Source organism: Hippocampus zosterae, chromosome 12 (assembly GCF_025434085.1).
Source record: "Hippocampus zosterae strain Florida chromosome 12, ASM2543408v3, whole genome shotgun sequence".
Classification (NCBI taxonomy): Eukaryota; Metazoa; Chordata; class Actinopteri; order Syngnathiformes; family Syngnathidae; genus Hippocampus; species Hippocampus zosterae.
This window is the reverse complement of record NC_067462.1, coordinates 18147420-18174991: the sequence shown is the minus strand read 5'-3', so window position 1 is coordinate 18174991 and position 27572 is coordinate 18147420. Positions and strand designations below refer to the sequence as shown.

The 27572-nt window shown below is 44.0% G+C and overlaps 1 protein-coding gene across 2 annotated transcripts in view; it reads left to right on the top strand.

The window, feature by feature from the left end:
• Positions 1 to 293: 293 nt before the first annotated feature.
• Positions 294 to 27572, top strand: part of kalrna (kalirin RhoGEF kinase a) — a 161393-nt gene continuing 134114 nt past the window's right edge. For both annotated transcript variants that reach the window (XM_052082949.1, XM_052082948.1), the window contains exon 1: positions 294 to 620. In XM_052082949.1, the coding sequence (XP_051938909.1) occupies positions 554 to 620 (67 nt within the window). In that variant the 5' untranslated portion in view covers positions 294 to 553. The remainder of the gene's footprint in view (positions 621 to 27572) is intronic.

The following is a 27572-nucleotide window of genomic DNA, read 5'->3' as shown; positions in this document are numbered from 1 at the left end:
TAATCGCACATTGTGTTCCAGGTCTAATTTCTGATGCAAAAATTATTTGTTTCATTTTTTTAATTGAAATTATTTTGATTAATTGCAAAGACATACAAGTAATCGCTTATATAATTTATAAGAAGACCATATCATATGACGATTCTACCACATGCAAGTCTTCGTTGCCTGTATTTAGTCTTAGTCGAACTCAAACCAACACATATGATGCTAATAAAGGTCAGTGGATTGAATGGAGGGGAGGGGAGAGAGAGAGGAGGGAGGGAAGGAGGAGGCGGGCGGCTGGAAGGAGGGAGGGGGAGGCAGAGAGACCCTGGCGGAGGAGCGGGGAGGTTGGACCGGGAACAATAGAGAGGAGCGCCGCCAACCTTCAGGCTTCAAACAAACGCAGAAGGCGACAGAAAGCGAGCCCGGCAACGGGATGGAGGCCACCGAAACTGGAAGCTGGACACGTGAGGACTAACAACCAGTGGATTTTTTTTTCTTGTACCTTCGCTACTCTCTTTTGTTTGAACTCATTTGTCGGTGGGGTTGTGTCGAACCGGAATCCGACATGAACCCCGCCGAAGCGGCCGAGGAGGCGCCCAGCGACCCCGACACTGATGCATTCTTCAAAACAGGTAGGAAGACCAGGGTGGAGTCAAGGCAGCGAATCGCATGACCAAAATATGGGCCAGATATGGGACCTTTCACGCCTGTTACGAACGTGTGGAGGGAAGCTCGAGTGTTGCACATCAGTCCGGTGTCGTTCTGCATGCAGCTTTTTAACCTCTCCTCCCTGGGTGCTTCTTATTGCATTTGGGCACGTCCACTTTATGTCATTGTGTCTGCGTCTGTCCATGTGTCGGTGTGCACTTATAAAAAGCAAAAAGACTCCCATGCTTTGAATCAGCTGCTCCAAGACGCCAGGAAATGTGTTCCCTAATGTGCAACTCAATGACGTTATCACAATGATGTTCAAGCCTCTGCAGACAGCGCGTGCGTGAGCGTGCGCGCGCACGCCGTGTCTGTGTTGATGTCTCCAGTGTTCACGGAGACGTCACGTGATGTGTGCGCAGATTTTGGGGGACAATTTGCATTTTTAGAAAGCCTCTTAAGTGTCATAAATTTTTTGGTGTGTTTGTGTGTGTGGGGGGAGGTGGGCATTGGATTGTCAATCAATCGATGGGATTGATTGGTTTTGTGGGTCAACAATAATTGCACGAACTGGTACATATGAAGTACTGTACTTAGAGCGGAATGAAGAGGAGCTTCATGCATGTAACTACTGAATGTAGAGCGTTTTAAGATTTTTTTCCCCCCAATTTTTGACATATGGAAAAAAATGGAGTGTAGGTTTAACTGGTGTCCCATTTTCATTCCTTACTCTTGACTAACCGCTGCAAGGTAAAGGTTTGACTTGAGACTTGTTGACTTGCTTCAAAGAACAGAGGCTCATTACGTTACTGTAGTATTCAATGGTGCCCTGCCACCAAGCCATCATCTTGCAACTTGAGTGACACTGTTATGCTCTTATCAAAATGCCTGCAGGAGGCAGGGCCAAGTTGCCATGGCAACATGGTGTGATCAAGTTAAAATCATGGCTTTGCTCCCTGATGGATGAATGATTAACACCAGCAAACCAAAGAACGGTTTTAATTGTGTTGGATTTCTTTCAATTTGTGTTGTAATGATGTAAAAATGGCGACCCGGTAGTCCAGTGGTGAGCACGTCGACTTCACAGTGCAGAGGTACCGGGTTCAATTCCAACTCCGGCCTCCCTGTGTGGAGTTTGCATGTTCTCCCCGGGCCTGCATGGGTTTTCTCCGGGTACTCCGGTTTCCTCCCACATTCCAAAAACATGCATGGCAGGCTGATTGAACACTCTAAATTGTCCCTAGGTGTGAATGTGAGCGTGGATGGGTGTTCGTCTCTGTGTGCCCTACAATTGGCTGGCAATCGATTCAGGGTGTCCTCCGCCGACTGCCCGAAGTCAGCTGAGATAGGCTCCAGCACCCCCTGCGACCCTTGTGAGGATCAAGCGGTTCGGAAAATGAATGGATGATGTAAAAACAGCATTGACAACGAAAATTGTGCGTTTTACATTAAAAACACAAAACCGAGCCAGAACAGTGCTTTTCTTTGCTCTTTGTGTTTCCGAAAGTACGTATATGCATGCCAGACCAGAAATTGGTGATGTTGCTTTATACATTTATTGATTTATCTTAAGCATGCTTCTAAATTACAGTTCTTCACCACGATTTTATGGCTGTCAGATTTTTCTTCTTCGTCTTCGCTGGCCCAGCGTTGGTGACAAGCAGTCGACATCCATAACATAACACTTACTACTTCAAATGCATTTGCAGATATTCCATAGTATTTGTCCCCCCCCCCCCCCCCCATCCCGTTCCTTTGTCATCTTCTCCCTCCCCGATGGAATTTCTGGTGGGAGGTGCCAGGACCCATAGTCAATGCAGTCTGCTTGAAACAGCCCTGATGTATATTTACCGAGATGTAACATATTTCTCTTCAGTCAACAGCAAAAATGGGCATCTTTCAGTGACAGACTGAGAAGTCCGTTGGTACTGACTCAGTGACGATTACACAGATCGACGAAAACCCACTTGTATCTGTGTTTAGTCCATCATTTCTTTTTCCAACTTTTCCATCATTTGTCAGCAAAATGGGCATCTTACTGGCTAACTCAGGGGTGGGCAATTATTTTTTGCATAGGGCCACATGAAAACCAGAAAATATTATGGAGGGTCCGATCAAAAGGGTGAACTAAATTCGACATAATATTAATTGGGTGTCTTTATTTAAAAAGCAGTATTTTGCATTCTTTGGCACGTTTTTCAGACTTTACGAGTACATTATTCCGTCGTATCGAATGGGATTTGCTTGACTTGGCACTACTGCGGGCTTTCGTATCGTCTCCCCCATCCTCCCTATGCTCTGCAACTTCAAGTAACTGTGCCACCTGGCGTTGAAATGCATGTCATTACAAGTCCAAATGAAATGAATGCAGTCATTGACATCGAACCGTAATTGTGTACCAACCTTCGGCGGGCCGGATTAAAAAGACCAACGGCCCGGATTTGGCCCGCGGGCCGTAGTTTGCATACATGTGGTCTAACTGAAAGGATTCCATTAATTGAAAGGATTCCGTTAATTGAAACTATTATTTTGTGTGTGTGTGTGTGTGTGTGTGTGTGTGTGTGTGTGTGTGTGTGCGTGCGTGTGTGCGCACGCGCGCAGTATAATGTGAAGCCCCCAACATCACCCCCGCTGATCAGATTTGTTCTGGCATCAAAACTGTCAGCATCGCTAAACTTTTCATCCCCTACTGAATAAGAAGAAACGCTGGCAGACAATGCATGAGCTCATTTTGCCTTGATTTGAGCTGTTTAAACCTTAGTAAGATTTTAGGGGCAGCTTTGGCATTCAAATTTCCCGAAATTGCAGAATACCAACGGGGGTGGGATGGGGGGGGGGTATTAAAAAAAGATCTTCTAAATGAGAATATTTCACAAACTTTACCTTTGCCACTTTTTGGAGAAAATTGTTGATTCAAATGGCGATTGACCCATTTAAACTGCACATATCTATTTTGGGATGAGCCTAAACAAGCCACCTTACAAGTTTCGTAGCAGCACATCTGACCCATTGGGGGTGCCACAGTGCTCACAGCACAGCTAAATGCCTCGTCACTTCCTCATTTGTGCATCCAGGCATGCAGAGCTTGTTAACAAGGCGTTCGTATATCCATTTCCTTCAAGTACGTGGTGAGGTCTCGTTAGCTGTCTATTATTAATCTGAAATGCATCTTGGCATCACTACCGCCCTAATGGATGCAAGCGCCGCGTCTTGAGTCCATCAGATTTAATAATGTCTTTTCCGCGCCGCCGTGTCTCTCCTTCACTTGACACTTTGGTAAGATCAGATAAGTGGCGGCAAACGATTCGGGCAGGAACCCAAAACTGTCTGTCGCTTGGACTTCTAATGCCTTAAAGCTCGATATTTGAGAAAGTCTTTTTTTTTCTTCCAAAAGAAGGACTATTCTAACAAGGCCAGTCTAATTACTCATTACTTACCGCAATTGCTATCAAAGTGACGGTTAACTGTCTAATTCTTACACAGTGGTATTTGGGATACTTCTTTTCACACTTGTTAAAAATACTAAAAATGTTACATGAATGCATGTCTGTGTGGTTAACTCATTCAATACCAGCCAATTGTAGACCCCATTAAATTTTTTACTTTTATTTTACCCCAAGTCTTGGAAAAATTGAAAAAAAAATTGTATCTGGGTTTGAATGTGTGGAGTGTGAAAAGACGTAAATGTCTTTGGGAGTGAATGAGTTAATATAGGTTTTCTGACAGCTTGAGCACAGTTGGATCCTGTTCCATTATTTCCGATGTGATCTTTTTTTTTCCCTCCATATTCCGTAATATTTTTTTTCTCAGTAGTTCCACTAATGAGTCACATTTGCTGATGGATGAAATGACAAAAGTACACAAAAGGAGTTGATTGCCCGTAGGCATGAATATGAAGTGTACACACAAGCAGAAAAATGCGCCATGTCAATGTTAATTAGCCGTTTTATAAATAGAAACTAGAGCTATAAGTTGGAGACAGGAAATAATGCACACGCATTATTAGCGGACACCAGCTGCTACACGCGTTAGCATGTCAGTACTGTACTGTACTGTACCTTCTGTCTTTACAAATTAAGATTCCCCTGTTGTTATTGTACTAGTAACGATTGATGTGTTGAATTACAAAAATGCAAAGAACTGGCTTTTCATTGTCTCTGTTCACAATATGAAATCCTTCATGATTTGTTGGGTCATATTTTTTATAGGGTGACTGTAATTTTATAGATGCATATTTGCCGATGAGTCTGGTGCCCCAACTGTCATGTGGGAAACAAAGGCGCCGGGTTAGCGTTGTCCGCCGGTTGGCTAAAAAGGCTGCGGGTTCATCGTGCTGAGTGTCATCTTTTGTAGTCTGAACCAACATGTAATCATCACCTAAGATGGGACATTTTAACAATTAGGTCATCTATTTCATCAATGGCTTTCAGTCATCTCGAACCGAATATCCATGTTTGTATTGCATAAGTGCTCTCATTGATTTATTTGGAACATTCAGTTTGATTTCATGACTGGCTGCAAATTACATTTCAACATCACACGGATATTGTCGGCCCATTTGTCAATGCCAAAAGTTTCCATGAGTCTATTCATGTCAACAAACAGCACAACTGCACAGTGCACAATCATCAGCACCAGTGTGGTGTGTATACCCAAGTGTAACAGTACACACCTCTTTATTAGTTAATCAGAAGTTGGACTTGAGCTACAATCTCTGTAAAGTGGAATGTAAAATGAAATGTCTTCGACTTGTTAAATTCAAATGAGGATACCTCACGTATACCTACACATAGCTACACATTTGAGCCGTGAAAATATGAATGTTTAAAGCCTCTGGTGGCTGGAATAGAGGCCACCTTTGAAAAGAAAACATTGCACCATGGGTAATGTGTGCGCACTCACAGTCACTCGAACGCTGCCTTGCCAGAGGATTGTCTGAATTGGAGATGCATTTATAAAGTGTAGCATAGCTAGCTAGCTACCTGCACACACATCTCAAATAATAATTTAGTAATAGTTTGTGTGTGTGTGTGTTTGTATATATATATATATATATATATATATATATATATATATATATATATATATATATAGCTCAGTTGGTAAGGCATCGGTTTGGCATACGGGAGACGGTGGTTCAAATCCCGCTTGGGGAAAAAATGAGCACATATCCTTGGGTCCTTGGGCAAGATCCTTCACGCTAATGCCTACCTCATACAATAATGAGAGACAATAAAACGAATGACATGCCGGCTCAGACGTCGCCCGGCCAAACAAGGTCTGCGTCAGGTGCTGGGGAACCAGAGCACCTTGATGAAAAATGGGCTACTGGAACAAAGCGGAGATGGGCGAGAGGCGATAACATGGCTCTGTTGGAATGCTACTACTCAAGCAACCCTAGTCAGAGGGGTTACATGCAGAGAATGTGGGCTAAATGGTTACTTCGAAACCCACAGTCACGGGTGACCACGAAACAACTAGTAGCTCAGTGTTCCAACATCCACAAACGGCAACTGCTGTCACAACTTGAGATTGATGAGGTACAACGCAGGTTCCATGGCGAAGGGCCCCAGGCTGCCAGATCAGAGGAGGAGGTCATACAAGAGATTGGGAGGCAAGCCCCAAAGAATGCAAATGATGAGATTGGGTGGCCAGCCCCAATGAATGAAATGCTGAGCGAGGCAGCAACCGACCTGAAAGCTAAGATCATGGCGAGAATGAAAGCTGGGCAACCTAGAAACCGATTACAACGGCTATGTGAAGTACCATCTGAAAGTCTCATAGAAAGTGTGAATGCAGCACTGAGGGCGATCCCTACCGTAACGATCACAGAAACCAATGAGCTGATATGCGCTTCAGCATCAGTGATCCTGGAGACTCTGGGCTATAAGAGCAACCATGGAAGCCATGAGATACGTTACCCACCATGGAAAAGATGGTTGGAGGCTAAGATCAAGGCGGCCCGGAAAGATGTGAGTCAATTGACGGAGGCCCAGAGAGGTGTGATGAAAAGGCAGATACCCGAGAGGTACATCCAGATGACCATACCTGAAGCACTCGAAACTGCCAAACAAAGGCTCCAAGCCTTGTCCAGTTGCCTAAAGCGGTACACGAAAGAGAATGAGGCCAGACGAATAAACAGGCTGTTCGCAACACAACCTGCAAAAGTGTACGCTCAGTGGCAGGGTCCTAACAACAGAGCTGACCCACCAATACTGGAAACTGAAAGGTACTGGAAAGGCATATGGGAGAAGGAGGTTGCACATAACAGCAGTGCACAATGGCTGGTGACCCTGAGAGAGGAGCACAGCAACCTCCCTGAACAGAACCCAGTTACCATAACAGTGGCAGACATACAGGAAAGAGTCTCAGATATGAAGAACTGGACAGCACCAGGCCCGGACATGGTCCACACCTACTGGCTAAAGAAACTCACTGCACTCCATGAGCGCCTAGCAGTACAAATGAACCAGCTGCTGAGGGATGGGACTCACCCAGAATGGCTAACCGAAGGGCGAACGATCCTGATCATGAAGGATCCTTCGAAGGGTGCAGTTCCATCCAACTATCGGCCAATAACCTGTCTCTCCACAACATGGAAGCTCATGTCAGGCATCATTGCGGCTAAGATAAGTGGACACATGGATCAATACATGAGCGAAGCACAGAAGGGCATTGGTAGAGATACTAGAGGAGCCAAACATCAACTCCTGGTTGACAGAACAGTCGCACACGACTGCAGGTCCCGACGCACCAACCTCTGCACAGCTTGGATTGATTACAAGAAAGCCTATGACTCGATGCCACGTACATGGATCACTGAATGCTTGGAGTTGTATAAGGTGAACAGGACCCTAAGAGCCTTCGTTGCGAACTCGATGAGGATGTGGAAAACCACAATTGAAGCCAATGGCAAGCCACTTACCCAAGTGTCCATCAAATGTGGCATATACCAAGGTGATGCACTCTCCCCACTGCTGTTCTGCATAGGACTGAACCCCCTAAGCCAAGTAATCACCAAGACAGGCTATGGATACCGCCTCAGAAACGGAGCTACAATCAGTCACCTCCTCTACATGGATGACATAAAGCTGTATGCTAAGAGCGAAAGGGACATAGATTCCCTGATCCACACAACCAGGATCTACAGCAGCGACATCGGGATGTCATTCGGGCTTGAGAAATGTAGTCGGATGGTGACTCAGAGAGGAAAGGTAGTCCGCACTGAAGGGGTCTCACTCCCAGAAGGAACAATAGCAGACATTGAGGACAGCTACAAGTACCTTGGTATACCACAAGCCAATGGCAACCTCCAACTGGCAACAAGGAAAGCGGCTACGGCCAAATACCTCCAGCGAGTGAGGCAAGTCCTAAGAAGCCAGCTCAATGGCAAGAATAAGACCCGGGCAATAAACAGCTATGCCCTGCCAGTGATCAGATACCCTGCAGGAATAATAAGGTGGCCAAAGGAAGAGATTCAGACCACGGACGTTAAGACCCGAAAGCTCCTAACCATGCATGGAGGGTTCCACCCCAAATCCAGCACCCTGAGACTGTACGCAAGCCGAAAGGAAGGAGGCCGGGGACTAGTGAGTGTGAGAGCCACTGTCCAGGATGAAACATCCAAGCTCCATGAATACATCAAGGAGAAGGCTCCAACGGATGACGTACTCAGAGAATGTCTCAGACAATGGGGAACAGAAGATGAGGCGCTGGAAGAGGGACCATCATGGGAGGACAAGCCCCTACACGGGATGTACCACCGGACCATAACTGAAGTGGCTGATCTCAAGAAGTCCTATCAGTGGTTAGAGAGGGCTGGCCTGAAGGACAGCACAGAGGCACTCATCCTGGCTGCTCAGGAACAGGCCTTGAGCACCAGAGCCATCGAGGCCCAGATATACCACACCAGACAAGACCCAAGGTGTAGGTTGTGCAAAGAGGCACCTGAGACGATCCAACACATAACTGCAGGGTGTAAGATGCTGGCAGGGAAAGCCTACATGGAACGCCATAACCAGGTGGCTGGCATAGTCTACCGAAACACCTGTGCGGAGTATGGACTGGAAACCCCAAGGTCAAAATGGGAAACACCTCCGAAGGTGGTGGAGAATGACAGAGCGAAGATCCTGTGGGACTTCCAGATCCAGACTGACAAGATGGTAATGGCGAACCAACCAGATATCGTGATCATAGATAAAGGGCAGAGGAAAGCCGTTGTAGTGGATGTAGCGGTCCCAAGTGATGGAAACATCAGGAAGAAGGAACATGAGAAACTCGAGAAATACCAAGGGCTCAGAGAGGAGCTGGAGAGAGCCTGGAAGGTAAAGGTGACAGTCGTGCCTGTGGTAGTCGGAGCACTCGGGGCAGTGACCCCCAAACTAGATGAGTGGTTGCAACAGATCCCTGGAACAACATCGGACATCTCAGTCCAGAAATGTGCAGTGCTGGGAACAGCAAGGATACTGCGCAGAACCCTCAAGCTTCCTGGCCTCTGGTAGAGGACCTGAGCTGAATGAGGGACGGACACCACCCGAGGGGTGAGATGAGGATTTTTTTTTAAATATTATATATATATATATATATATATATATATATATATATATATATAATATATATATTATGTATAATATTATATATATATATATATTATATATAATATTATATATAAAACGCTTTAGTTGTAGCATAAATTAGCAAGAAACTACATTTCCAGACAAACATACATAAATCTATCAAAACAAAACAGAACAAATACATTCTGAAAAGCAAAAGTCAATTTTTTAAAAATCAAGGGTCAAGTAATTTATGTGTAGTGTAAAATAAATAAAGGAGGTTACAGTTGAAGTGGTGTTGCCTCTGTTAATATGCTTATTGCAGGCGGTGTGGAACAGGTGTGATTTTAACTTGTTCTTGAACCTAAAGGCGGGGGGGGGTCAATGGTGTCACAGATTTCTTTCGGTAGTGAATTCCAAAGGGTGGGGGCGGCAACAGAGAATGTTCTGTCATCCCAACTACGCTGTCTAGTCCTTGGGATGATCAGGATGTGATTGTTGGAGGAACAGAGAGTAGAACAACAGGTGTAGGGATGGAGCAAGTCTTTAGAGTAGTTTGGCACCTGGTTATGGAGGGTTTATGGGTGAGTCGGAACGTTTTGAATGTAAAGGATCGGAAAGGATTGGAAGCCAGCCTAGGTTCTGGAGGACAGAATGTCTTTCAAGTTGACATTTTCTGGTGTTTTAAGTAGTGATGGTCAGGGAGAACCAGGGAGCTGAATGTGTAAACGAGACCGTTTGGGTTTTTAAAGGGGGTTAATTGATCAAAGCAAGTGGAGACAGAGAGTCGTTATTGTGGTTGATAAGTTCCACCAAGTTATCTGAAGGAGGGGAAACGGGTATGGGGAAGGTGAAACTGAGCGCGGCTGTGATATTTTGTGGCTTGAAGGATATGACACATTTTTCTTTCGGAATTGGGGTGGGAAGGTTGATGTAAAAATTATAGCCTGGTGATCGGAGCTGTGGAGTTTGAAACTCGTGAGTTACTGAATGGTGAGACCAGTAGAGCAGACTAGATCCAGGATGTGGCCGGGAAGCATTGCCAGAGCAATGTGAGGGAATGCTCCTTCATGTACAAGACAAGTATTCTGAAATTACAACAGGTGCAAACTGCACTCAACTGTTAAACTGTCACGTCATGAGCGCAATATCCTTTGTGAACAGTGCGTTTGGATGGAGCAAACTGAATATGAAGCGCAATTAAAAGTGAACGCTGTTCATTCTTTGCATATTCGGCCCTACATGTCTTCAGCAGGCGGTCCGGTAGTCCAATGGTTAGCACATCGACTTTACAGTGCAGAGGTACCGGGTTCAATTCCAGCTCCGGCCTCTCTGTGTGGAGTTTGCATGTTATCCCCGGGCCCGCGTCGGTTTTCTCCGGGTGCTCCAGTTTACTCCCCACGTTCGAAAAACATGCATGTCAGGCTGATTGAACACACTAAATTGTCCCTAGGTGTGAGTGTGAGCGCGCATGTTTGTTTGGCTGGCAACCGGTTCAGGGTGTCCCCCACCTACTGCCTGAAGACGGCTGGGATAGGCTCCAGCACCCCCCGCGACCCTATTGAGGATTCAGCGGTTCGGAAAAAATGGATGGATCGATGTCTTTAGCAATTATTTTCAAGCACATAATCTACTTTGAACCAAATCTCTAAAAACACTAGTTTACAGAGTCTTTTAAAATTATCCATCTACCATAAGACCCTATCCTATTCCACACGGCACAAAGGAAGGTCCATAAAGCATGATTCAATACATTCATTCATTCATTCATTCATCTTCCGTACCACTCGATCCTCACGAGGGTCGCAGGGGGTGCTGGAGCCTATCCCAGCTGTCTTCGGGCAGTAGGCGGGGGACACCCTGAATCAGTAGCCAGCCAATCGCAGGGCACACAGAGACGAACAACCATCCACGCTCACATTCACACCTAGGGACAATTTAGAGCATTCAATCAGCCTGCCATGCATGTTTTTGGAATGTGGGAGGAAACCGGAGTACCCGGGGAAAACCCACGCAGGCCCGGGGAGAACATGCAAACTCCACACAGGGAGGCCGGAGCTGGAATCCAACCCGGTACCTCTGTACTGTGAAGCCTACGTGCTAACCACTGGACTACCGGGCCGCCCCTTGATTCAACACATTGAGTGTGAAAGAAGTCCAAACGATGTTGTGGATGAATGAAAAAAATTCCCTGATAGAATTCCAGATGAGTGCATTGCAACGTGTAACATTTATGTCAACAATGGTAGCACAGCGGTTTGTTCCAGAACAATTATTGGTTTTATTTATCTTTAAGTTAGTTCGGGGAGAACATGCAAACTTCCTGTGTGGGGTCTGTATGTTCTCCCCGAGCCTGTGTGGGTTTTCTCCGGGTCCTCCGGTTTCCTCCCACATTCCATTCTGTGCACCGTAGGTTATTACAACAACAATCTAAATTGTTCGTAGGTGTCAAGTCAAGTCAACAAGTCAAGTCAACAGTATTTATAGAGCACTTTCAAACAGCCATCGCTGCATACAAAGTGCTGTACATGGAGCGATTTAACATATACAATAAACAGTAAGACGAATCAGTAATAAGTAATAAGTAATAAGGCGGTAGAAAGCACCAAGCAGTAAAACCAATAGCAAATCTAAGTCATGCTGAGTCAAACGCCAAAGAATACAAGTGAGTTTTGAGGAGGGATTTAAAGATGGGCAGCGAGGAGGCTTGCCGAATGTTCAGTGGGAGGTCATTCCAGAGAGATGGACCAGCAACAGAAAAGGCTCGATCCCCTCTGAGCCTCAGTTTAGTTCTTGGTACGTCTAGCAAAGACTGGTCCACAGACCTGAGGCGCCGGGCAGGGGTGTAGGGGCGTATGAGCTCAGAGAGGTAAGGTGGCGCGAGATTATCCAGAGATTTGAAAACAAAGAAAAGGTGTGAGTATGATCACGGGTGGTTGTTCGTCTATGTGTGCCCTGCGATTGGCTGGCAACCGGTTCAGGGTGTCCCCTGTCTACTGCCCGAAGACAGCTGGCTCCAGCACATCTACAACCATTGTAGGAATAAACAGATTAGAAAATGGATGGATGGATATCTATATACTCTCTGTGACCCTCCAGATTACTTAAATTGAGACACATACATTTTCAGAAAGGATATTGAAAATAAAAATGCTTTCCAATGACAGTATATTGCGGAAAAGTAAATCATGTCCTGTACGTCACATCGCCTAACTTTGCACAGTGACATTCAAACATTCATCAGAAGTAACAGTCAACAAGCTTACCCACCATAAGCATGTTTTTTTGCCTCTACAATTCCAATAGGATGTTGACCGGGGCCTGGAAGTTGTTGAGTTTGCGTGTGTGTGGGATTTTGAGGAGGTAGGTGTGTGTGTGTGTGTGTGTGTATTGAAGCGTGTGACAGACTTTTGTTTGAAAACACAAGTTACAAGACAGGTCGGGAATAGATTAATATGAATCGATTTGGATCACAATCATTTTCAAACAATTTTCCCCATACAAATGATTGGAAGTAGAATTAATCTGTTCCAGGATAAGACTGTCAGCATCATAAAATCAAGATGAACTTTACAGGTACACTTTTCGTCAAAATTGACCTTGGTTTCTTGTTTGAGAAGTGTAAAAAAAGTGGTAAGGTTAATCACTGTTAATGGTATAACCAATAGAACCTTGAAAAAGGTATAAAGTGATCCCTCGCTATTTTGCGGTTCGTTTATTGCGGCTTCAGTGCATTGCGGATTTTTTTCAAACATATTTAAAAAAAAATAACTTGTAATTTTTTTTTTATATATACTGTACATGGAGTACAGTCCTGTATATGTTGCTCTATGTGACTTGCTGTTGTTTTGCAGCTTCTCGCGGACCGTTTGTTAACTTTTTGCGGACTTGAAGAAAACAAAACTATTTTTTTTTTTTTAACCTGTACATGTTAATTGGTAGGGCGGCCTGGTAGTCCAGTGGATAGCACGTCGGCTTCACAGTGCAGAGGTACTGGGTTCGATTCCAGCTTCGGCCTACCTGTGTGGAGTTTGCATATTCTCCCCGGGCCTGCGTGGGTTTTCTCCGGGTGCTCCGGTTTCCTCCCACATTCCAAAAACATGCGTGGCAGGTTGAACACTCTAAATTGTCCCTAGGTGTGAGTGTGAGTGCGAATGGTTGTTCGTTTCTGTGTGCCCTGCGATTGGCTGGCAACCGATTCTGGGTGTCCCCCGCCTACTGCCCGAAGACAGCTGGGATAGGCTCCAGCACCCCCGCGACCCTAGTGAGGATCAAGCGGCTCGGAAGATGAATGAATGAATGAATGAATGAATGTTAATTGGTTGCTACTTCGCGGATTTTCGTTTATCGTGGGTGGTTCTGGTCCCCATTAACCGCGATAAATGAGGGAGTACTATATCTCAGATGAGCCTCATGCATCCATTTTTTTACATTCATAATTATTACATAGGTTTAAAAAGATGCCAACCACCGTAAAAAAAAACAAAAAAAAAAAACAGCCAAACACACTAGTTTCACTTTGATAATTGAAATACCTGTAGTCTGTTCACAAATTGTGGCACCTTTTCATAAGGACATGCTTTGTTTTATGTAGCATTGCAATAAAGGTGACACCTGATCGATTAGCAAATTAAAAAAAAAAATCTTTTCCAATTCTCTTTTTTATTGTGAATTCACAGGTCCATACAGTCAATGAAAGAACAAAGCATACAATTCCTTTATAATCTGATCATACCCTAGAGTAGCTCAATTTAAAATAACCAGGACTGAGTAAGCAATGCATAACGTGTAAGGACCAATACGGAGTATCACAATATAACCATTTTAAAAATATATAGTAAATGATTTTAAATGATTAATTGTTGAGTTTAATTTAAAATCGTGCAAATCCTTGGAATTGCAGCCTCTCAACAGTAAATATTTTTTCGAGTCATTCTTGATGCAGACTGATTAGCCTTGTGGTTTTCTTTTTCATGCAAACATCTGCTTTAGCTTTGGAAAACAATAATGAACATTTTTGCCAATTTTCTGATGGATGTTTCAGACCAAACCAGAAACGGAATCATCATCAATTTATGTTACTGCATTTTTTCTGATTCTGACTTTGGTCTGGATCCGCACCACTTCTAAATCAGCTGCTTAGCACCGGCCGACATGGCCCACCGGGCTGGCCCAGTGGGCAGGATGGCCGACCCCGTGAAGTGTACCCACTGCTATCACGGGGTCACACCTTGGCGCCACATTAGAACTGATCTGCAGGAAGGGCCCGGCGTAACTCCAGAGCCGCGACCGCTGAGAGGCTGACCAGGAAGAGGAGCGGCCGGTGGGGACAGGCCCGGCCGATCTGCTGTGCGTCTGCACTGCGGCTCCAGTGGCAGGGAAGGGTTGCACATACGGCTGGGTTAGACTCCAGCATCCCCCCACAACCCTTGTGACGATAAGCGGATCGGAAAATGAATGGATGGATGTTTATATTTCATGCAACCACTTGATGAAATAAAATTGAGAAAATTCAACACACCATTATCTTTCTGTGTAACTGGGACTCATGTTCAGGTTATTTCGGAAGCCTTCAGATTTTGAAATGTAAGTGCTAAATTTAGATGCCAAGTTCGCCCGCGGAAGAACCGCGAACCAAGAGAGATCAATAGGAAATGTGGGCAAATTCAGCACATTCTGTTTTTATGTGTACACACGATGCCCAACCGTAATGAGGACAGATTGAACCATGAAGTTTGATGTACCTTTCGAGATGTATTTTTCCTGGAACATTGGGTTGTATTTGTAATTGTGTTGTCAAGGGCAATTTGGTGTTAGATGTTCTTCTGTACAGAGGATCCTTGGTTTACGAAAGTGTTCTATTCCTCTGGCAGAGACGAAACTCAAATTTGTACATATGTCAAAATACACCTCTCATTAACCTAAGCAGTATTTTTCCGAACCGCTTTATCCTCAGTAGAGTAGGGTGCTGGAGCCTATCCCAGCTGTCTACAGGAAGTAGGTGGGGGACACCCTGAACTGTTTGCCAGCCAATTACAGGGCACACAGAAACATCCACACTCAAACCTCGGGACAATTTCGAGTGTTCCATTAACCTGCCATGCATGTTTTTGGAATGTGGGAGGAAACCGTAGTACGCAGAGAAAACCCACGCAGGCACGGGGAGAACATGCAAAGTCCACACAGGGAGGCCGGAAGTGGAATTGAACCCGGTACCTCGGCACTGTGAGGTCGATGTGCTAACCCACTCGGCTACCGGCCCGCCCACCTATGCAGTATTTAAGTCAGATTTATAGTAAATTAGGCTATAAATGGCAACCAAATGAAAAACAGTATTCTTGTGGGGACTTGTGAAGACATTTTCTTATACCACTGTATAAAGTAGCTCATGTGTAAACTGTACTGGCAGCTTGACTTACTATGCATTAGGTGGCTATACTTGTGCTACATTGTTGCGTATGAATCAGAACACGAGCTTTTATGTTAGTGCTCTAAGCTGCTGAATACGCACAATTGTATGTTGTGCTTGTTAACGCCGAGTACTACAAATTCATCCTCTCTCATACATTCTCGTCAACGGCTGTGTATAACAGTGGTATTAGTGTGGTTACTGCACAAAGTAATTATGAAAATGGGAAGAGGTGGAAGAGCTATTTCTTGCTGCTTGATGTGGATACTATTCATTGACTAGCGGTGAGTTCATGACTAATGAGGCACTCCTTCCATGGAGTCAGATAAAATATCAAGCCAAATTAGAAGATTAGCCTATAGTTCAATGCTGACCTTCATTAAAATATCTCAAAGAAGGTCAAAAATATCTCAAAGAAGGTCAAAATAGAATTTTTGAGTATTTGTTTTCAAAGTTTTTAATTTTGTTTTAATTTATTTTACACTGTTCAACAACGTGATCGCAAGAAAAACAAAAGGTCAAACTCGTTGTTGTTGGGTTGTTGTTGTTTGGAGCTCTTTTTGAGTATAAAGAAAAACATTCGATCTTCCCTTGATAGTATGTTCGGAAAGTTCCGATGATAAAATTACCATATTTCCCCCACTATAAGGCGCACCAAAAAGCATTCCATATCTCTAAAGCCGAGAGTGTGCCTCATAATCCATTGTGCCATATACAGTACATGGATCAATGTTCTGATTTTTTGGGACGTTGTTTGTAAAGTGCTTTGTGATAGCTGTAGCGGCTGTGAAAGCTCTATATAAATAAAGCTGTATTTAATTGTATTGTATTCCTGTAGCACATTATGCATCCATCTAGTGGATGCATAATGCAACTGCAGCCACTATTGTAGCTTCTATTCTATGCGCCTTATAATGTGGTGCAGCCGATTTATGAAAACAGTTTTAAAATAGGCCATTTAGTGAAGGTGCGCCTTATATTCCAAAGTGCCTTCTAGTGTGGAAAATACGGTACCTAAATGTCTGGTATTATTACTGCAAGTCTGATGTTTCTAACAAACCAATCCGTGTGAAATAATTTGATGAGTTATGAATTGATTGGAGCCACAGTTATCTCAGGACAGGTGATTGCAAGAGATCACTGGCTACTCAAGATGGTGAACCAGCTGAGGCTTGCTCAGGTGGTTATCACTGTCGGTGGGCTTCTTCTTTTATGCATTGCGCCGATGAAGTGAAACATTGCCACATACTGGCGGATTCCACTGTGCTCTTGAAATCACTTTTCTGGTCGTCAGAATGATTCAGTATGTCAGACTTACTCATGAAAAATATCCCACAGAGTTGAATGTCAGCATGTGCCGTACATGTGTGATAAAACCGCTACATCTCTTTTGTGAGTGCATGCGCCGACTCCCTGAGTCGTCAATGGTAAGGTGAGGGTCCAACCCTGCAATGCTTCGCCACACTTCCTGCTCATCCTCCATAGGAAATAGGGACATCCAGCTACTTTAATGGGGAAATAGATCATTATTGGATTGCAAAAAAGAAAATCAATGGAAAGCACATAGCCTAAAACTAAAATAGAACAGAATTTAAGAGAACCATTGAAAGTTTTTTTCTTCCCTTTTCTCCACTCCTCACATGACTAGTATGTCTAGTAAATGGATGGAACCTTAAAAAAAATAAATCGGATTTAAATTGCTAGCATAAAACCCTGATTGGAACACTCCTAGTGCTTGTTATGGTAGCACCACCCCAGTTTCGTAGACTATGTAAAATGTACTAGAAACACCTCTGTTACAACCCTGGTGCTGACACAGAAGACTGGAAATTGCTTTGTTCTTTATTTTTGGGAGTGCGTGTAAAACCCGGAAAAGGAAGTCTCCAAACTCCGATACTGTATCAGAAGGCAGAAAATTCTTGGGATGAGTTTTCCCCCCCACAGCACACAAACCCCATTCCATCTTAGTGCCATTGAGGCATTTGCAGAAATGTAAATGTCAGCTTATACAACAGTGTAAATGGAGCTATAGGCACCATCTCCTTCCCGTTTTACAGCCCCGATACTGCCTCAGGAAGCAGAATATTCCCTTTACAATGTCTCCCTTTTTACCCCCACCACACTGCTGACCCATCCCCATGTTGTGTCAGCGCCATTCTTTGGGTTGCGAGAGCGACACAGAAGGAAAGTGGAAAAATGTCGGCTTCCAAGCATCCAAGGTGCTGACCTGCCTTTGTTCTCTAATACTACCTTGGATGTAAAATGTCACTGAGCTGATTTCCTTTCCCCCACATTTCCCATTCCGCACTGGTGCCATTTATACAGGGTAAGAGGAAAAATATCAGCTTTTGCAGGCAGTGTTAAAGGGTCTTAGTGTGAGCCGTACGATCCAATCACTTCCCGTCACATGTTCAGGGTCAAAACGTTCACCAGCAGGCCACCGCCCTGATTCCTGAGTCATGGCGAGGACACTCACAGGGAAGTGCTACTGAATGTGATTTATTATGAGGGTGTGTGTGTGTGTGAATGTGTGTATACATGTATGGCTGTCTGGCGTGTGCGTGTGTGCGTAAGCTGTCATCACAAACAATGCGGTGGTGCTGAGGAGAGAGCAAGGAGTCCCTCCCTCCGTCCATCTCTTTGTCTCCTACCTACACGCCCACTGGCAGATGGGTATGAAGAAGTGTGTGTGTGTGTGTGTGTGCGTGTGTGTGTGTGTGTCAAGCAGATACAAGTGCTTCTTATGTGGATTAGCCCTTATTACCCACCGGGGGATGAGTGAGAGTGTTAAATAGATAAATACAAAGTACTTCCTTTCATCCTCTACCTCTTCTCTTCCCTCTTTCTTCTCTTTGTGTTCTTTCTATCGATAAAAGCTTCCTTCGCTCCTCCACACACACGCAGCCATATGGTGTGTGCGTGGACTGTGTGCGCTAGGGTAATGAGCATCTGTTGTAAATGTAATCAATCACAAAGAAATCTGGTGGGTGGGTGCATGTGTGTGTGTTGCAAGCTGGTTAGCAGAGCTAGCTAATAGACCCTGATGTTATTAGTCGCTGTGAGCAGGTGTGTGCGTGTGACCTGTGTTTCAAGATGCTTTTATTTTCATTGACAGCTGATGCATAAAAGCCTCAAATGATCAAATAGATGCAAGTGACCTTTTTGAGATGGGAGCCGTCTCTCGGCTGACTTTTTGCTTTGACTTGCAAGCACAAATTTCAGATGGTGACCGTGATTGTGCATTGCGATTGGCTGGCAAGCAGTTCAGGGTGTTCCCCCATCTACTTTCTGAATACAGCTGGGTTAGGCTCCAGCACGCCCGTGACCCTCGTGAGGATAAATAGATTAGAAAATGGATGGATGGATGAATGGACCACATGCATCATTAAAGTCTTTCTGCAGCTTCTGTTCGGCCCATTGGATTTGACATCTCAAGTACGAGGCAAGAATGTAGAATGAGTTTTCACCCTGAGCCTCCTCACCATGTGAGAGGAACCACAAGTCATTTCTTCCTTTTCTCGGGTCATGCCAGCAATCTCCTCTTGACCAATGAGAGCATGCGGTGAACAGACACACACACACACACACACGTCCAAACACAAACAAGCTGTCTAAATACACTTTGCATAAAAAGTAACAGCATGCTTGACCCTGCGTAATTACTTTCCACCATTCTTTTAAGTTGGCGTCCGTGTGTGTGTGTGTGTGCGTGTGCGTGTGCGTGTGTGTGTGTGTGTGTGTGTGTGTGTGTGTGTGATGGCTCCCCAGTGGCTGGCTGAGCAGATAAGAATCCTTGAAGCTGGTCAGGCCCGAACACCATTTCGTTGATCTCCAACACTCTTATTTTGATCACAGATCTCTGTAAAATATCACGTCCAGTAATTGTGTGTCATCTCTACCAAGAGACTCATGATTTATAGAAAGCAATTATTTTGTTTGTGGTTTATGAGAGTTATCTGTCTTTTTTGTTTTGTTTTGTTTTGTTAGCTGTAGCTGGAATTTTTAACGATTGGTCAGTGTTCTTCCAAGTACTTTCCAATCCAAACTGGTGTTGAATCCACACGTTAAAGAAATGCCCAAATTCCTCATAAGCTAGCAAGCAATTAGCCTTTACACAGATCTGATCGGTTGGATCGGATCGGCACATATTTAGCATTCTATGCAAAATCGGTAATGGGTTGTCATGTCATATAATTTTCCGATTGATCAAGGACCCCATTAATCGGATCTGCAAAATAAGACATGGCAGCAAACGCAATCTCGTTTACTCCAGAGACATTCTCTGCTGTCAGCGTTCGTACAACATCTCTCATCAACATACAGTCGGATTCATCCCTACCTCCTTACCATTTTCTGTGTATTGATTGTTTATCTGTGTTTTGGAGCGAATTTTTAAGTTTTAAACATTCCTATTCCTTTGCAATGCATTTCAATTGGTGTCGATTACGCACATGATGGAAAACGCTGCTACAAGGTGGGTTCGTAGCAAATTGCTCATCAGTACAGTGTTGCATATGGTAAAAATGCTGGTTGAAGAAAAATTAACGAAATACAATAATCCCTTGTTTTTCGGGATTAATCGGTACTGGAACCCCTGCGAAAAATGAAAAACAAAGTAGGATTTTTTAATTGGAGTAAAACATGTTGATTTATAGCGCTATGACATCATCTTGTCTTGTTATTCATTGAATTAGGTTTGCAGTTTCTTCTTTTTAATCAGACAATGGTTTTTTTTTTGTTAAGTCAAGAAAAAAACTTTAACCGAGCTGACAGTTTCAGCTGTCAGTTCAGCCTTCGCCTGAGCTTTCAGTGCGAAGGCCGCAAACGTCATCGTTTTGGAAACAGACGGGGACGCATTGCTTCCGTGGTGGCAAGGGGTTTGAGCGCAGCGTGACAAATCCAAAAAAGTTTTGAAAATTATTGCGAGCACAACACTAAGATAGAGTATGCGAGAGAGACAGCTCATGGGATAAACCAACTCCTGGTCTCATTGGTCTATGTCGCGCCGGGAACCAATCATGCGGCATGTTTGAGTGGAGCATGTACAAAGCCTCTGAGCTACAATATGCTGTCACATGCTTCAAAGTGTTACCGTTTAGGACTGCTGATGGTTTTGGTGATGTTGACTTTCAGTGCGGTTCGATTTACGAGCCTACACATAGCTTGTTGCCACTGCTAATTGGCGCGTGATCCCGAACTATGCCGCCAACTAAACTAGACTCTGTATCAACAAAGGTGAGTGTGTGTTATGGAGAGACACAATGGAGGTAGAATGTGTTCTTTATAAAATTTTACCACAAATTAAGTGTAATTCTTCGTCTCTGTTGCACGTTTACAAGTTAACAAGGTTATGGCCTGCTAATGACTGCTCATTAGCAAACGTAAACACTCAAGGACATACTGATGCCAAAAACATTTTCCAGGGTAATCTCAGGGACATGAAGCAAGGGTTTTATTAACAATAAAAAGATGACAGTACAACAGGGCTGATGAATGTAGAGCTGCAGCTATTGAATTATTCAGTATTCAACTATCCCACTGAAAATTCTGGAGAATAATCGTGTCTTTGGGAAAACCATTTTTTATCTCATCACTTTAGTACAAGGCTGGGCAAACTTTTTGGCTCGAGGGCCACATTGATTTCTAAAATTTGACAGGTGAGCCGGGTCAGCACAAGATACGGTACATATAAAAAAAAATGCATGTCACTGTTTTGGATCCAATGATAACAAAATAGGGCAGCGCAAACGCACTTATTCCGTCATATCGAGCGGGAGTTGCTGGAGTTGGTGCTACTGCGGGCATCCGTATGGCTTCTGGAACTTCCATTGTTATGAATCGATCGTAAATGCAATATAGTCGTAGAAAGTTTAATGCATACATTTTTTTTGTTTTATTTTTTACCGGGTTCGGGAATTTCCGTTTGACAGAGGTCTGCAGGTGGTAGATAAGATTTCTCCCTCTATCTCTCATCGTCTTCCCCTGCCTCCCTGTGCTCTTCAACTTCAAGTAACTGCGCCACCTGGCGTTGAAATGCCTGTCATTACAAGTCCAAATGAAATCAATGCAATCATTCACATTGATTAATTGTGTACCAACCTTCGGCAGGCCGGATTAAAAAGACCAATGGGCCAGATGGGCCCTTGAGCCGTAGTTTGCCGAGCAATGCTCTAGAGCAAAGAAAATATGGCTTTCATTTTTATATAATTAATAGATTTATACGAGACTAGTCTTAAAAATCATTTGTCATCAGTTGTAAATAGTGAGCCAATTTAAACTGTCATATAATTATAAACAGATTTCAAACTAGGACAAGTGAGATCAATTATCCAACTCACCGGCCCTGCGCTGAGCCGGATTTACATGGAGACTTTTTTTTTTCCATTCCAATTGAAATAATCTCGACTTAATCTCTGGTCACCTGTTTGCATGCACCGCTTTGTTAATCAGAAAAGCTGTTTGACAGCAGTGTGATGTGCAGACCGAGTTCATTCATCTATTTCGCTCAGTAGTCGCGATTCTTTTGACACTTTTATTCAACTGACAGTTTGATCAAAACAAGTTACAAATAGTTTTCTGTCAGAAACAGTTTTTCAAGTGCGTAAACATCACTTCATTTACGTCGAGATCATGCACGGACCAGATGCAGCTAGCCATGCGTTGTGATGAGCAGCTCATGCCTGTGAATCTCAACCGTTTTCGGGTAGTAGGTGGGGGACACCCCGGACTGGTTGCCAGCCAATCACAGGGCACCCAGAGATGAGCAACCATCCGCCCACACACTCACACCTATGGACAATTTGGAGTGTTCAATCAGCCTGCCATGCATGTTTTTGGAATATGGGAGGAATCCGGAGTACCTAGAGAAAACCCACGCAGGCACAGGGAGAACATGTAACCTCCACACAGGACGGCTGGAGTCAGAATGGAACCCTGCACCTCTGCACTGTGAAGCAGTCAATATAAAACTGCTAAATCTCAGTACTGTGACACAGACATGCTTAGCCCTAGGGCTTCCCGTTTTTGACATTTTCTGGTATTGTTAAAATTAAAATGCAATCAGAGAGAAAAAGAAAAGTTTTACTGTTGCAGGCATTGTGTAAATATCAAGTCTCCAAAACCAAAAAATCATTATACTGTAATGCAATTTGGTCTTGTCTGTTTTGCTGACCAGGGAGGGAATGTACATTATTAAAACATGTGCGTCCTGCCCTTGTCCTTGAGCATTATGTTCTACTGACCTCCATCTCACCTAATGAGTCACAAGTGTAATTGTTGGCAAATACAATCATGAGGAAGAGGAGCAGCGAAGCAGCGCAGCTTCAAATGAGAATGACTACGTCGTAATTGGTTGCAGAAATAAATCTGTGCAGCGTTTGCTCTGTCCGAAAATAGCCAAAACTTACTGGAACATTCTGCGGAGAAAAACAACAACAAAATCAGCCACGCATCATGGGAGGTCAATTGTGGGAGAAACAAATGCAGGAAAAAGAGTACTATGCAAAGAGTCTGAATCATATTGAAATTGTCACCAGCTGCTTGCAACTTGCTCGCTAAAAAGTGAGCAGTTTTATCCTTTCCTGACGTCTTCTTGCTATTTTTGTCATCATTCAAACTTGATGAGCTTAGGCAAAAGCTGCTCAATTTTTCCCCGCTGCTCTGCATTTTCAGTGTTCAACTGATTAAACAGCTGATTTTATACACAGCGGAGATCGGGACCGGGCCTGCGAACAGTGAAACTCCACATATAATCTGCATTGTCAGTGCATTGGGGCCGAAAACAAAATCTTCAATAATCAGGAATATTCAGTACCACTCATAATAATTTTCCCATGCTTGGCTAATCACCCAAAGCAGAGCCTTTTTTTATTAAAAAACATTTAAAAAATCCCACAAATATGTGCATTTGTAGTTGTTGAACTGGGAGTACACGGCGTTCACTGGCTATCCATAAATTTGAAACCGCAATGGTAAAATATCATAAAATGATTACTACTGCAAAGCCAGTTAAACACAATAATAGACCTGTTATTAGTGAATGTTACCATCCACATTTTTGGGAGGATACGTCAACTTAATTTGCACGATTTATTTTTTACTTTTGTTAGTGGATCATCACAGATCTCACTTCCACCAGCATCAAAGGATTCATCGTCTATGTGTTGTCGTTTTTCTCCGGTACTCTGGTTTCCTCCCACATTGGAAAAACATGCATGGTAGGCTGGCTGAACAGTCTAAATTGTATATAACGTACATAACTAATGGATGGGCGGCCAGGTGGTCTAGTGTTTAGCACTTTGACCTCACAGTGCAGAGGTGCAGGGTTGGATTCTGGCTCTGGCCTCCTTTTGTGGGGTTTGCATGTTATTGTACTGTATGTGTTATTGTATTTCTGTATTTTTTTGGAACTCTTTCATGCACCCTGTGACCTCATAAGCTGTAACAGCTATCCCCAAAAGGGTTAATTTAATGGCATTGAATTTTCATAGCTGGAGAAGCAGTGACTATCCCTTGAAGATCAGATCGTTTTGCTGCAAACTTTTGATGCTGCCTCGGGATTAAGGACTGAGCATCCAGGATCAAACTAGCATGGTCGCGTAGAGAAGGTGGAGAAAAAAAAAAGACTGCTTTTTGATTCTTTCATGAATATTGGATGAGTAGCAGAAAAACATCAAACAGTGAGACGACATTGCCAGAGTATCTCGAAGATCACAGCAATTTTGCACCCTCCTCGAGACCTGCTTGTCGCCCGGATGAATGTTTCCACTCACACTCTCTCTGTTCTATTAATACGCTACACACCCAGCCAGGTTTTGTCCGCTCAATTACTGCCTGACACATATGTTCCTCTGCATGTGCATGTTGGCTCAGGTTAACTGTGCTTTCATTCCAAATCAAACGCAGGATTAGAAAGAAAGAAAGCCAAGACCCGAAATGACGGAAAATGCTAAGTTACATAACAAAACAAAGACAAACAAAAGTACCGGTAAGGAGATACGCGATGGGAAGAGTGTTAAATTGATCCCGGACAATTAATTCATTGGTTTATTCATTCCACCAAAGACTTTTGGAAAACTAATGCAAATTGGTTGGTTTCAAAATGCACATACCAGCACTGCGGCATGATGCTGCAAAATGCTGGTGGTTATGATGGCGCGCTTACCAGCCATCGCACGCGACACTACACAACAGTACACACCAGTCTGACTCTAACGCACCATATTAACATCATGTTTAATGTTTTGTACACTCCTAATGAGCCATGTTCAAATCATATTTAATGGTCTCTGCACCTCTAATGTACCATTTTTACCTCATATGTCATGTCTATAACATCTCATGTCACTTACGCGATAGTAATCAAAATCAAAATCAGAAGAGATGCACAGCCATCCTCATTCGGGTTGACCACTCAATTGCAGGGCATATATATAAATATATATATATATATATATATATATATATATATATATATATATAAAATATGTGTGTGTGTGTGTGTAATGTACATGGATGTATGTATATATAAAAAAAAAAATCCTCATCTCACCCCTCGGGTGGTGTCCGTCCCTCATTCAACTCGGGTCCTCTACCAGAGGCCAGGAAGCTTGAGGGTTCTGCGCAGTATCCTTGCTGTTCCCAGCACTGCACATTTCTGGACTGAGATGTCCGATGTTGTTCCCGGGATCTGTTGCAACCACTCATCTAGTTTGGGGGTCACTGCCCCGAGTGCTCCGACCACCATAGGCACGACTGTCACCTTTACCTTCCAGGCTCTCTCCAGCTCCTCTCTGAGCCCTTTGTATTTCTCGAGTTTCTCATGTTCCTTCTTCCTGATGTTTCCATCACTTGGGACCGCTACATCCACTACAACGGCTTTTCTATGCCCTTTATCTATGATCACGATATCTGGTTGGTTCGCCATTACCATCTTGTCAGTCTGGATCTGGAAGTCCCACAGGATCTTTGCTCTGTTATTCTCCACCACCTTTGGAGGTGTTTCCCATTTTGACCTTGGGGTTTTTCCAGTCCATACTCCGTACAGATGTTTCGGTAGACTATGCCAGCCACCTGGTTATGGCGTTCCATGTAGGCTTTCCCTGCCAGCATCTTACACCCTGCAGTTATGTGTTGGATCGTCTCAGGTGCCTCTTTGCACAACCTACACCTTGGCTCTTGTCTGGTGTGGTATATCTGGGCCTCGATGGCTCTGGTGCTCAAGGCCTGCTCCTGAGCAGCCAGGATGAAGTGCCTCTGTGCTGTCCTTCAGGCCAGCCCTCTCTAGCGACTGATAGGACTTCTTGAGATCAGCCACTTCAGTTATGGTCCGGTGGTACATCCCGTGTAGGGGCTTGTCCTCCCATGATGGTCCCTCTTCCAGCGCCTCATCTTCTGTTCCCCATTGTCTGAGACATTCTCTGAGTACGTCATCCGTTGGAGCCTTCTCCTTGATGTATTCATGGAGCTTGGATGTTTCATCCTGGACAGTGGCTCTCACACTCACTAGTCCCCGGCCTCCTTCCTTTCGGCTTGTGTACAGTCTCAGGGTGCTGGATTTGGGATGGAACCCTCCATACATGGTTAGGAGCTTTCGGGTCTTAACGTCCGTGGTCTGGATCTCTTCCTTTGGCCACCTTATTATTCCTGCAGGGTATCTGATCACTGGCAGGGCATAGCTGTTTATTGCCCGGGTCTTATTCTTGCCATTGAGCTGGCTTCTTAGGACTTGCCTCACTCGCTGGAGGTATTTGGCCGTAGCCGCTTTCCTTGTTGCCAGTTCGAGGTTGCCATGGGCTTGTGGTATACCAAGGTACTTGTAGCTGTCCTCAACGTCTGCTATTGTTCCTTCAGGGAGTGAGACCCCTTCAGTGCGGACTACCTTTCCTCTCTTAGTCACCATCCGACTACATTTCTCAAGCCCGAATGACATCCCTATGTCGCTGCTGTAGATCCTGGTTGTGTGGATCAGGGAATCTATGTCCCTTTCGCTCTTAGCATACAGCTTTAAGTCATCCATGTAGAGGAGGTGACTGATTGTAGCTCCATTTCTGAGGCGGTATCCATAGCCTGTCTTGGTGATTACTTGGCTTAGGGCAGGGGTGTCCAAACTTTTTGCCAAGGGGGCCAGATTTTATGTGGTAAAATGTCGGGGGGCCGACCTTGGCTGACATTCTTTACATTGAACAACAATATTGTTAAACACATTTTAATAAGCCAGTCTGTGTTTCACATTTCTATTTTTATTTTAATTTCAACAATCTTAGGAATTTCTTTTGGTTCATTCCAAACAGAACATTAAACAGAAGTCTCCTGAGCGCAAATTGCAACATTTGGAACAACATTGGAACAACAGGGAAATGAACAAACAATACACTTATCCAAAACTGCAGGGATTATTTGAAATATGACATCAGTCAATATAAATGTTGATTGAACTTTTTAAATTTTACTCTGGAATGAAACTTAGGACTGATGTAAATTTTAAACATTTATTCAGAGACTTATTGCCAGCTGACAAATGATTTTAATGTGACGGGTGATATTGAGATCTGGATTGAAGCACAAAGGGCAGGTCTGGCTCAAAAGCAGTGGTATTGATGCGCAAAATGTCTCGCAGGTGATCGATCGTCTGTTAGCCGTGTCCTCACACAGCTTTTATTTATGTTCATAACCGAGAATGTCTTCTCACACAAGTACGTCGACCCAAACAAGCTCAGCATTTTCTTAGCAAATGCTCGAATCTCTCGGAACTTGTCCTTATTCAGCTGTCGGTAAAAGTTGGCGAGAGAAAGTTGCTGGTGCCGACTCCGGCTCTCAGCATCACACTGCAACTCGATGAGCTCCAGCTGCAAGTGGTCTGGAGCATCATCTGTGTCCACGGAAAAAGGTGAAGAAAACAAAGCAATGTCCTTCTCGATAGCTGCAAAATCTTGAAAGCGTTGTCTGAACTCTTCAGCCAGAGATGAAATAGC